We start from the raw sequence: 13047 nt of genomic DNA, 5'->3' as shown, positions 1-13047 counted from the left end.
TATACGCATGCTTACTTACATACACACATACACATGAACATACACACACGTGATAGACTAAGTATTATATTGTATAGCATGGTATTATTATAGATGGCGCTATACACTGTAATTACGGTATCAATACACCGATGCCTCACCCGCACTTTCTGTGTAACTATTTGTACTTGGAGTAAAGAAATGATATGTGGCGAAAAGTCAAGGATAGCACGTGTTTGGAAAGAGCCACATGTCTCAAACATCTGAACTATTTAGCCCCCAGACTCACCGGCCTAAAGACAGATGAGTAGTCTCATGCATGCATTTCAAACGTTGCAGAGATGATTATTACTAATAAGTCCACAGAGTTGTTCACAGACCTATAGCAGTCTTCCGTGTGGAGTGCACGACATGGAATGGATTGTAAGAAAAAATAGTAGAAATCGAACTTTGGTCGTTAAGAGGAGATAAGAGACTGAGTGAGTACTGTGTAGGAACAAAATAAAAGAATAAATAACGGGACAACTTCCGAAGTCTTCCAGTATGCCACAACGACCAATTGATAAGAATATTGAGACTGGTGGGATCGTTACCAAATCTGTTATTGAAATACTTTCTTTTGGTACAAATATTATTTGCCCGCTGCAAGAGCTAAGCTCGTAAGGGAACAAGCAATCCTTCATAGGTACAGTAGGAGTGTGGAATCGGTATTCTTCAGGGGTTTCTACATGAGCTTCTCTCAAGTCATCTACATCGATGAAATCAATATTTTCACGCGGATATTTATGCAACTTGTAATCAGCGTATGTCAGAAAAGCTCTAGAAGCAGGCCTAATTGGGGGCACAGAAAACAAAGAGACAAATAAATCAATTCCAAAAAAAATTTTCCACCAAAATGATCACTATTTTATGATGAGCGCAAGCGATAACTAATGAATTTTTGGTGAGGCCTTAGTGGGTTTACGAGTACAAGGAAAAAACCATGATTCAGTAAGTAGTAATATTTTCCTGTTAAAATACGGCTATATTCTGAATCAGTACATGCTAAAATGTGTGTAAACTAAGCCTCGCAAAGTTTTGCGAAAAGAAAAGAAAATCTGGTGAAGTTTTTGTTGGGAAAAGAAATGCTCATCGATTCCGTAATCAGCGTATGCAAGAACCGCAATAGGTTCGTTCTTGTTTCCTCTTTTCATTTCTTTTACTTCTAGAACATCGCAAAAAACAAGATTAAATAAGTAAAAAAAATATCTAGGATGAGATGTATGTCGGTCAGCAAGATCGATACAGACATTTGAGAAGTAAATTGTGCTAAACCCAGCATTCCAGAAATCTGTTATGTTGAATTCTTCCTGTAGGAACTAAGGGTCAGACCAGAATCATCAAAAATGGCAGGAAAATACCATTTAGGAGATCAATCATTGAACGCTTCTGTTCATCCGACGAAGCAACTCCTTACATTCGCACGAGTGCTGAAATGAAAGCATATGTAGCGAATCTCATCACTAGAAAGGGTGCACGGCGTTAATTTCGTCGAGTAATTTCACTATCAATCGAAAAATCTGAATCTGTGACTGAGAGAAGACTGTTGCAAAGATGCAAAAATTGCTAGAAAGCACCTAGGAGCCGCTCATTGCGGATGCTCTTCTTCAGTCTCCTAGATGACGCATTTCATGACAATGATTATGTGAGAAAATACGACTATACGTTATTAAAAAAATAAAGTAATGATGAGAACTAAAAATAAAATAGTAATAAAATAAAATAATATACGAATGTACGTGCTAGGTCTCCACTGCCACTTAAACGAATGCGCCATCCAGGTAGGTGGAAGAATGAACTCCGAACCATTCCCATCTCCAGCTTGTTTGTGTCGGATGACGTGGCACAAGGACCACACTCTCGACAGTATCGATCCTTTCAGGACGTCTTCCTATCAGTGGCCGACATGCGTACAGGTGTGGTGGTTTCAATCGCCTTCCTCAGTAGCGGTGAGTCAACTTCCGCAACAAATACCTTGAATTCCGTTCCAAGCTTGTCCGAGCCAAATCTTACAAGGAGATATTACATTCATTACAATCATTTTTGCTTGAATTATTCGTCTTAAAGCCATTAGTAGATCAATATTGTGTACATATATCATTCTATGCTCAATTGGCAAAACCAACGGAGCACCTTGATCCACCCCTTCGAGCTTTCTTTTTAGCCCCCATCCTTTTTGTTAATGACGTTTTTGAGAAGGAATAATTAAAGAACAAGTGATAAGGAATAGCAATCAAATCGAATAAATAACCAAAATTGAAAATTATTGATAAAATAATAAGAAATAAATATATGGAATGAAAGAATAAGCATTAGGTGAGATCACTTAGTTTCTTGCTTCTTCTTCTTATGTGCAAGTGAATACGATTGTTCCCCCAATTTTAAGTGATATCCGAATACCTTAAGAATGGCTCTGGCTTACTTCTCTATCTAGTACATACAGAATTAAAAAAGCGTTTATATCCTTTAATTTATATCCGGTGTTGTACCTATTAATATTATGAGGGCATCTTGCTGGCTGATGTGATTGGAAGCCACTAATTTTTATAGCTCATCTGTACTTTCTTATTTTCCGAGAGTCTTAATCCCCACCCTGTCTAGTTTATGTGCTTTTTGAAATTACTATTTTGTCCTCTGCTTTACTGTTCGCGTGACTTATCCCTGCTTATTTCTACTCTTTTCTCGTTGCTGGATTTTCTATTGTTTATTTATATTAATTCCTTGCCTCTTACTCTGGGCAGGCCTTTGAGCGTAATAAATAAATAAATAAATAAACAATTTTCCGACAATTACAATCAAACGACAATTTTTCTACGTACAAAGCAAGTCCCTGATTCATTTTCATTAAGAATGTGCACCAACATTGCGGATGTTGAGATAACAACCGCACTGACTGCATCAACAAGTGTTCCACCGGGGGTTCACCCATCAAGTAAGACTAATTCGCGGAACCTTTGCTTCTGTGAAGTTCCTGCTGTGTTCCACGCAGTCAAAACACGCTAAACTATAGCCGTGCCAGAAAAAAGAATACGCCACATTTATTTTTGCGTATACGACATATGCACACATCTTGCTACCTCAATAGTTTAACAAGAGTTTTGGTGTTAATTTTGTTTTATGTTGACGTCGTGTCGTATTTTGACTGTATGAATTACACTTCATTAAGAGTACTACAACAGAATGCGACAAAAGTAGTTCCTACATTTAAAAAGGGGATGGGAAAAGATAGTATGAGGAATCACCAATAACTTTTTACTTCAAGTTTTGAAAATCACATTGTACAAATGGTGGAGTTGACGGCTAACACACAATTGAAGCCTGGATGCTTTCCACTACTCTGACTATGTCGGGCGGAGCTCATTCAACTTTTCCTTGAACGGATTTCTTTGGTTTGTCCAAGGGCCGGAGAAGATTTTTGAAACCACACTCAACTGCTCAGAGTAAGGAAACGCGATGCTTCTGGGTGCTCTCACATTTTTGGGACTCCAGGAAAGTGGTTTTCTCTCCAGGTGTCCCTTACTCCTTGAACCCAAAGCAAAATCCTTTCTCAGTTTGGAACACTTTCCTTAGCAGGAAAACCACATCATCTGCTAACCACCCTCTGCGTCGCAGTTACCGATTTTTCGCGTTTTTTGAGGAAAAAAACCCTCCACTACAAGATCTCCGGGATCACCCGAGCGCAGCAACAGAATAGACCGCAACCTTCTACTTACTTTGGAGACTCCGCAGTTCTTCGAAATGTGGAAGTTATTTTTGCTGCACCCTGTATGCGGAATTGTCTTAAGTGGCTTTGTCGGTGATTTCCACCATTCTTTCACTTTTTATGCTGTACACGCCTACAGTAGTGAGACGTTTCATTTTTGTCGTTCCATTTAATGTGAGTTCCCTCCATATCCATATCATCACTATGTAGAGTAGAAAAGACACTCAAAATGAAGGAGGAAGAGGATTCACAAGCAAGACTGCGAAATATCATCTTCAAAGGTTACTTTGTGGGTATTGATAAGTCTGCAGCGTTAAATTATTTCTTTTGAAGCAGTTATTAAAGTTGAAGAAAAAATTAGTTGATTCTGGAGCTTTTTACAAAAAGGCCGAATTTTCGAAAAAAAAACGAGAAAACATATCTGGAGCCTTCCTCATGTGATAACCGAAAACAACAATTCCAGTTTGCGTGCACCGCTTGGTTGGCACTCAACACTTTGGTGGAAACTCGGAAGTTCACGATGAGGGGTAGGTTTATAACAGGTGTTTCTACGTGCTTGGAATTCGAAGTAACTTCCCCTAAAACGTTTAATATTATAAAGATTGTTACTACCTAACCTTCTTTTTGTTGATAATGAATATGTGAAATTCAACGTTAGCGATACGTTCTGTCCACAAATAATTGGTACAGATGTTTTCACACTTCCTTTGTTCTTATTTCTTTATTCTTCTATCTCTTCACTTATTTTCCTTACAGCCACATCAAGCAACATTTAGAAGACAAGATTAACGTTGGTACGATGACAGAAGAGCAGCAACGGTAAGGTCATCCCTCTAGCAAATTCAGTGTTCTAGCCAAACATTCACAAAATAAGAAGTAAAAACCTCCATAATTAAATCTTAAGATTACTCTGTAAGGTGCGGTAAAATTAGTATTAGCTTAACTTAGCTTAGCTGCTATTCAATAATGCAGATCAACTAAGTCTCTCATTACGATTAGTCTGATCCTGAAACCAACTAATTTTGTGTCCTCTCATCACCACTGTGTAGCGAAAGATGAATTTCACTGAACTTCTGATTCTTCTATCCGAATCTTTAATCACTGTGGAAAATATGGTCAGCGTAGAGACGCAGCCAGAAAATGAAGGTCATTGGGCGGATCTTGTCCAATGTAAGGAAAGAAACCTAAGAGAGCAGTAATGAACTACTTTATAAGATTTTTGAGGCATATAACTAACAGGTAACAACAGCAGCGAAATCCAGGTCACACGCAGTAGGAGTTAGTGCTTTCAACGACTTAAACCATATTGCTAAGTCTTCGTTCTACGGCGAAATGACTGAGATGGATGATTCAAGAAGATACCTGTAATTTTTACACGGGAAGCTGTTCATCGCTAAAAGTATGAACGAACAAGTACGAACAAGTATGAATAAAAGTATGAACAAACAACACAACAACAACAAGAACAACAACAACGAAAAAGTTCTCTTTTTTTTTCCACATTAGTGATAGAAAACAAATTCCAAGTTCAAGAAATTATGTCATATTGTGCGAATAAATGATAATAATAGTATATGTAATGAATTTAGCAAATAATTGAGGTAATACTCGAAAATACCAAGAAAGATTATTTTCAGCGCAGAGAACTTATTCTGGTTTCCCTTCGTAGCTGGCGAGCTTCTACTTCTGTTGAGAATTTCTTCATCAACATCCGATGTATGAGATCAAAATTACCACTGAAGATGGAAATTTCTGTTAGCAACATTTGTGCGAGAAACCAACTTTTTGAGCTGAACCACCGACTTCGTTTTCGAAAAATGGTGATGATTGCAAATATGTGATATTTTTAATAAAAGTCCAAATAAAAAAGGTTTCTTCAAAAAAAAATTACTATCCAGATCAAAAAAATTCGGTCCTAAGCATACGGACATCAAACTAATCTACATCATTTAAAGCCTAAGAGAGAGCAGGCCACTTTTACCTTAAAATTTTCTAGGGTTTTTTATGGTGATTAGAAAAGAAATTTGTCTCTGGAAACGATATCAGCAAGGCTACCAAAATGTTAATGTCTCTTCAATTTCTTGAGATCCATTATTCCCAGGTTTCATTACTTCTCAATGAACGATTTGGACAAGGATAACCGAATTGATGGTATAGAGATCGTAAAGGCTCTGACACATAGCCACGAGAAGGGAACAGGTATGTTATTAACCTATTCGTATTATTATTACGGCAGTAGAACTGAGATGGACAAATAGCATCACAGAACTCGTACAGCTTCCCATTTAATACATTCCGGAAACTGGTAAATCGCCAGAAGATATGAGAATAAAAGAAACTGGAACTATCGAAAGAAAGTAGATAAGTATGAGAATTTATGTTTTGCTTGTGCGTCACATCGCGTGATTAAAACAACGAAGTACGGTTTCCTTGAGAGTCGATTTTTCTGGAATGGGACGATCCTCCACATGGAGTGATCCTCTATGGTTCAGTTGCACGTGATGCATCAACGCTTTCGAACTCAACTCAGAGCCTAGCCCTCAGAACTATAAGGTGGCAATACCCATGGGTACCCGACTGGAGAGTGTGGTGCTCAGCAAGCACGACATCCCTCTAAACGATCCAAAGTAGTGGATGGCCCAGGAAAGATTCCGATCTGTTTGCCTTACATATATGATTAAGTGAGCAGGACAGAACGAAATCTCTACGCCAAGCGATCTACAGAATAAAGTAAAGGTTGTGAAGATACCATCAGCAAACCTCAAGTCAGCTGGCGCGTAATCGTGCGTACGACCGACTGCACAACTCCTAGCTGCGTGATTTAGCCATTTTGTAGAGAATGTGATTGCATGGTATCAAGAGTAGTGTATCGTATCAGGTGCAGGTCGTGTGGTGACGACTACATAAAGGAAACGAGACTCTCATGTGTATTCGGATAAAGGAACATCTGGACGGAGTCGCAAAATCTGAGCTCGCCACCCACTCGGAGCACATCGCAGATTATTGCATGAAAGCTCCCGAATAAAGATAGAAATTACGATACTATCCTTCGAGTCCGAGATCTTAACGCGCAGAACACTAGAGGAATTTTCGACAAGCGCCAAAGTCCAAATATAAAAAAAAAGAAAGGACACATTGCAACCACGAAGGAAGTGGTCCCACATCAAGATTTTAATCTACGGAGCGGCCATCACCTCTCTTTTAAAAACCCTTGTGACTCATAATTGTGGTATGTGGCAGTCTGTTACTTTACTAAATTTCAGTAAATGAGGTAAGCGCTGGCTGATGTCCTGTCCTTTAAATTTGTCTATCGTTTGAATGCTTTCTGAAGGGTAATGAGGCGCTCGAGAGGATAAATTACAGTTCACTTTGACTTTCCATGCTTTGACAAAAGCCGAAACGTTAGCTGTTAATAAAGTACAATCTTGGCTGTTAATCAGTACGATCTTGGCTACAGCTCGAGCGAATCAATAAAAAAGTTACTTATTCAGTTCAGAATCGATTAAAGTTTAAGGAACCCTATGCGACCTATACAATCCTTTGTGAGAACCATTCGATAGATTAAGTCAGTGTTCTCTCCTCCCAGACAAATCTACAACCAGTCAGTTTTCGAAAGAATCATGAAAGTGGTATGTAGTGGTACCGAAACGGTTCTAAACCGCCGACCTTGCAAATGATTTAGAAATCTCTTATCAGCCATGATAGCTAGTAAATCTTCAAAAAGTAGTTTTATACTGTCGTGTATCTGACCAAGTCGCTTGCGTTGCGTCGATTCGTTTCCTGTTAAACACTCAGCAAGCATTGTCAACAGCTGGTCGCTGAAGAATCCATTATCCACTAAAACTGGTGTTTCCAGACATTGACTTTTTCGCTTCAATTTACAATTGGTTGCACTCTGCCCGCTCTGCATTATCATTTTCAAAAAAGAAATCTCGTTGTTGTAGACATCAATATTTATATTGTTTCCATAGGCTAATGGGCATTTACTTAGTTATTCAAGCCAAAATAGTGTGAAGTCACTCTAGCCATATTATTTCGATATTATTTAGCGTTGCTCGATAACTTTGATCGTATTTTATCTTCATATTTAAATGCCAAACACATTCAACCTCATGGGTCTTCCTCGACTTTAAAAAGCATTTATGTACGCGATAGCTGGAGTTCTTCAGAAGCCCCACTTTTATTTCTTTGCTCTCTCCATTGTCTGTCATTATTATCCGTGAGAAGTAAGGTTATCTTGATTGTTTCTCACAGATTAATACCTCGTTAATTTGAATGCAGATACATAGGTAGCGGCAACAACGGCTCCGTTTCACTTCCCCAGCGCTCTCGCGTTCATAAACAGTCCATTATCTCTAGAAGTTAGCTGCCGAAATAAATTGAACTACATGGGAAAGAATTTAGTGCAAATTTACCGCGACACTGAAATTCCACTTTGAATTTGAAAATAAGGCAGAGATACCCATAACTATAGCAATTTACTTGTACGCTTGCACTTTGGCCGTAATCGCCTTGCTTCAACTGTTGTGTTCGTCAAAGGAAAGACACATACAAACGGAATACAGTCCGATCAAAATTCGTTATATTCGTGTTGCGTTCCACCGTATTTCCGACAACAGATGTCCGGATAGTAAGATCATCGTCAAGGTGAGCCCTCAGTCTGGAACTCATCCACAAGTTATACTAAATGTAATCACAATCACTTGTATGCAGTCGAGAATATTGTCGGTTTGCATGTAACCGCTTATGCGATGTGCCACCATACGCCAAGAAATCTTGATTGGGTTGTGAATGAGCTTTTTGACCTCTCGCATTCTTATCTTCATTGGTGTCCAGTGGAACGGTAGAAACGAACTTGCACAAATATTGGAAATATCCTGGAAAGCAGTAGCGAAAAAAAAAAACTAATGACATGTCTTGAGATATGTCTTTTTTACAGATACTCAGAAATTAACGAGACCGAGAAGACGTACGTTTTCCTGCGCAGAAGCCCTTTTTCAAGAAAATGCTCAAGCTGACCAACGAAAAACTACATTTCAGGTCCAGGCATACCTGTTCAAAATGATGACGAGTTGATTGCTATGGTCGACGACGTTTTACACGACATGGACCTAAATGGGGACGGTTACATCGATTACGCTGAATATTTGAAGAAGCGATCATGACAAATCCCATTTTGATCGCTGATCACGTCGTTTTCACGTCCTGTGATATCTTACTGTACTTTGAATCTTTAACTGATCTGTATCGATTAAAGTTTACTTATTTACTACAAGTTACAGGTATCGATCGCATATTATAATGTTCTGATTTGACTTCATCTAGTGTAAGCCAAAAGTACGCTGAAATCATTTTTTTCAAATCTTGTTGGAAAGTGAAGGTGAAGAGGCTACAAGATATTTTCTCACGCTATTTTTTAACTTTGAGATTCATCTTTTTTTTTGCATTTTCGAGCGCCTTCCGTGACCTTCGTCAACGATACGAAGACCCGAAAATAATCATCAGTAACTCGCGTGCAAAGATCCACTTAATCTTAAAGTAAATGCACTTTCCCATACCAATTGCAATACTTGATTGTCGATTGAACCATTCACACATTGCGTCGAATTAGAAGGAAAATTAGGGGATTTTGCTAGAAGCAAAGCACGCATCTATATGCCTCGGTCGACTTCATTACGAAGTAACGATCCCACGAACGTATAAGTAGAATCAAAACGACATGAAGCACAGTCAGCTGCGTAAGCGGTTGCGCTCGAAGTGGTGCGGTGGAGCGCAGCTTTGCGCGTGCTTCATGTGCTTTGACCCGATTATATGCGATTGCCCCTCACACCAAAAAATGCGAAGCTGGGAACGTTCCCCGCTCTTAAAAGTATGACTCTCGACTCTTTAACGCATTTCAAAACCACATTACAAGTGGGTCAGGCGCATGAATAAGTGACGCAGCCTTATTAGAATTTACAAGTGTTTTGCAAAACTATCTCCAAGTCCTCTCTTCTTGAAACCTCAGCATTTGATAGTGTATTTATGTTTTCTTGTTATGTTTATTTCTGTTTTCTTGTTAGTATTTATCGCCGAGTTACAGAAAAAGAGTTTACTGCACAATATAAACGTCTGAACCATGTTTGGATGAGCATCAGTAAGGCTGCTAGGATTGACGAAAGATTCCTGAGCAGGTTAAAAGTAGAAACACCGAACTGCCCCGTTTTTTTACAGCCTGATTAAAACGCATAAGCTTTCAAGTAACGACCTGCGCTCAATGTCAGCGGAGACATATAAAATAAGGCCAATAATAAGTTGTGTAGGAGGACCAACAGACCGTATCTCTTGGTTTCTAAATAGAATTGTGAGTCAACTACTACCAAAAGTGTCTTCTCATCGATCAAGCGGTTCACAATTCCTTGAACGTGTTAAAAATGCCAGATTCCAACAAAATTGTGTCATGGAGTCACATGACGTGACCTATTTGTACACAAACGTTCAAAACAAACAGACGTTACAAGCGTTATCTGAAATGCTAGATAGACACGGCCGTAGTATAGAAACCTTTGGTCTAAGCAAGCAATGCATAATGATCCTGATGGGTGAGGGTCAGTATTTTAAATGGTCAGGAAAATATTTCTCTCAAATAAGAGGACTTGCTATGGGCCAAAGGCTTGCTCCATTCCCCTTACTTCTTGCCGTTTGCTTTATGAGCATAATAGAACAACCAGTGATAGAATGTCACCCACAGATGTATTGCCGTTATATCGATGATTGCTTCATTATAAGATCAACGCAATCCGAAATGGACAAATGCTTTAGAATTCTGAATGAAGGATCGCAGTACATAAAACTCACTCGAGAACAACCAAAAGATGGTTGGCTGCCTTATTTGAATGCTCAAATAAGACTATACAATGGTATTGCAAGTGTGAAATGGTATCGCAAGGAAAGCTCGAAAAACAAACTGATAAACGCAAAGTCAGCCCATCCTAGTGGCATGAAAAAGGCAATTATCCGAAATATGGTCAAAACAGCAACAGCAATGTGCACAGGGGATAGGGAACGGGAGGAATCACTAAAACTAGCCACAAGCATAGCTAGTTCAAACGGTTACTCGAGATTGAAATCTAACATCTACTCTCGAACTACGAACAACACAGTGAGGATCCCACGTGAAGGTAGAATTCCTTTGTGCATCCCCTCCGTCTCTGACTCCTTAACTGCTGCTATACACCGGATTCCTTTGTGAGCACAGCTGCAAGATGATGTTGTGTTGGTGAACATCCCGAACGACAGCATCAAGCGACAGTTAGTTCGCAATAGATTCTACGATAGGCAATGCGTGTCAGAATGTTGCGTGGTTTGTCCATTCGGTTAGGCCGGTGATTGCGTGAACATCGGAGTTATTTACCAAATAGAATGCCTAACGTGCAACTCCATTTATATTGGAAAAACTGGAAGGATGCTGAACGTGCGTATCAAGGAACATTCGGCTGGTAGAAGGCGAGGGAGTTCGACGACTCCGTTAGGGCGCCACAAAAATGATAAGCATGATGGAAATGAGTTTGAAATAAAATGTACAATATTAGCGTATGAGAAAGAAATATCTGCTAGGAAGGCATTGGAAGCATTCTGAATTTCCGTCAGGAGTCCGTCCATGAATAACAAGAATGAGTGTTTATCAATTGCCAATGACTTCTTGCCGTTCGTAACACTTTGTGAGCTATAAGATTGTCCCACATGCACTTCCTTAACGTTATCCACACACCAGTACTTAAGGATATTGCACAGTGCGTAGATCTCATTCGCCTTGATGACAATCTTTAAGAACGCGGTGGTTTACTAACCCCGCTAGTCGGTGAAAATGGTCAGTTGTTTTCCTTTTAAGGTCTTGCGTGGTGTACTTGGAACAATATCGGAGGTTGGCGAGGAGAGAGGAGGAGTTTGATGGGATATGCATGGTATCAAAGGCCTCGAACCATTTTCAGGCCTTTGAAAAAGACGAGTTTGTCGAAACGTCAGGGCAATAAAGAAGTTCCACCTAAACCTCGTTGGCATAACAAGAAAACATAAATTTTGCAAAACTGTTTATCACACGCTCAACTTGTCGACTTTTCCATTTCTGGACTACAGAAAAAGTTCTTGCTTGCGGCAAATCGTAGCCAGGGAGCCATGAAAACAGAGTCCTTCTTTGTGTTGGGTTAGGAGCATGATTTCTGGATTTCGCGTTCATTTTGGTTACGCCGCTTAAACTCATCACCCCGCGAATCTGAGGTGGTACGGATTTCAGGTGGAGTATTCGTATATGGGATCGTAGATTATAGAGAGAAGGGTGATTCCGTCCATTTCTTCCTAATTACCGTAAAAAATATTAGCTCGCGCTATTTTCCACAACGAGTTCGATTGGAGCGCCCCAGCCTTGTGCACGCGCCGCATCTCCCGAACCGTTTTTTTACGGCAATTAGGAAGAAATGGACGAAATCACCATAATCTGCTATCCCGTGTAAGAATACTCCACCCTAATACTGTAAGAATACAAATCCGTACCATAATCCGTATTTTCACATGTTGGGACTTTGCTCTCATGTGAAACTCAAACAAGGTTTTCTGACACTCACAGTAACAGTTTCCATTTATTGTGCATCTTTGATCGTTAATTGTGCATTGCAAAACAAAAAACACAAATGTCTCTCATGCTTACTTCCCTTATTTTCGCCACCATTGCAAACCCACTCGGACTCGGAACGACACTACTACAATACAACGCAAAAAGGAAAAATAAGGTTGTAAGCAATGAGTGAGTGACACGAGAGCAAGCCATCTTTCCCACTGATAAAGTGCTGCTCGAAAATACAGTATAGTCGAGTCGAGACGACCTGAAGCTCGATTGCGTAAACATCAGTAATCCAAGCGGCGTAGTGAAAAGTGGCGGTTCGGGTCAGGATGGACCCTCGCTAACACCACTAATCCCTGCAATTCGAGTGAAGCTAGTGATAGTTCAACCCTGATCCGTTTCACAGTTGGGCCTCGAAGTAGCTAATTATTATGATTTGCTTCTAGTTACAATGGATGAGCTACATAGAATCCCAAGCGAATGATAAAAAGGTAACTAATATAATAGCAAAAAGGTAAAGAGGTAACTTATGAGAAATCCAGATAGTTGTATCTATCAGTGTTTTGCAGGGAGTATCTCCATTATTAAATCTTGAATAAATGAACTAAAAATTTCTGCTTCTAAATCTGATAACAAATAACAAAAACGCAACCCTCCCTACGGCTTCAAAACTGCTTCTTGTTTTGAAAAGAAATGATCTTCAATTCCTCAACCATGCGATTCGAAATAA

At 39.5% G+C, this 13047-nt stretch overlaps 2 protein-coding genes across 3 annotated transcripts; both read left to right on the top strand.

Annotated features, from left to right (window-relative positions):
• Nucleotides 1-1924: 1924 nt before the first annotated feature.
• Nucleotides 1925-8886, top strand: RB195_013909 (uncharacterized protein; the record flags this gene model as incomplete). 2 transcript variants are annotated; one of them, XM_064203936.1, is made up of 6 exons in its annotated part: nt 1925-1967; nt 4185-4248; nt 4478-4540; nt 5823-5920; nt 8661-8690; nt 8762-8886. In XM_064203936.1, 6 exons carry the CDS (start codon nt 1925-1927, stop codon nt 8884-8886), a joined length of 423 nt encoding a protein of 140 aa, XP_064059818.1. The 2 variants fall into 2 exon arrangements, with proteins under 2 accessions (XP_064059818.1, XP_064059817.1); XM_064203937.1 differs by lacking the exon at nt 8661-8690.
• A 1091-nt stretch (nt 8887-9977) lies between these two features.
• On the top strand, nt 9978-10952 carry RB195_013908 (uncharacterized protein; the record flags this gene model as incomplete). The annotated part of the gene is made up of 1 exon (XM_064203935.1): nt 9978-10952. The coding sequence occupies one exon, from the start codon at nt 9978-9980 to the stop codon at nt 10950-10952; it is 975 nt and encodes a 324-aa protein (XP_064059816.1).
• Between the last annotated feature and the right edge of the window lie 2095 nt (nt 10953-13047).

This window comes from Necator americanus, chromosome V (assembly GCF_031761385.1).
Source record: "Necator americanus strain Aroian chromosome V, whole genome shotgun sequence".
In the NCBI taxonomy this organism is placed as follows: domain Eukaryota; kingdom Metazoa; phylum Nematoda; class Chromadorea; order Rhabditida; family Ancylostomatidae; genus Necator; species Necator americanus.
Note: the sequence above shows the minus strand (reverse complement) of the source record. Positions and strands in the feature narration are given on the sequence as shown.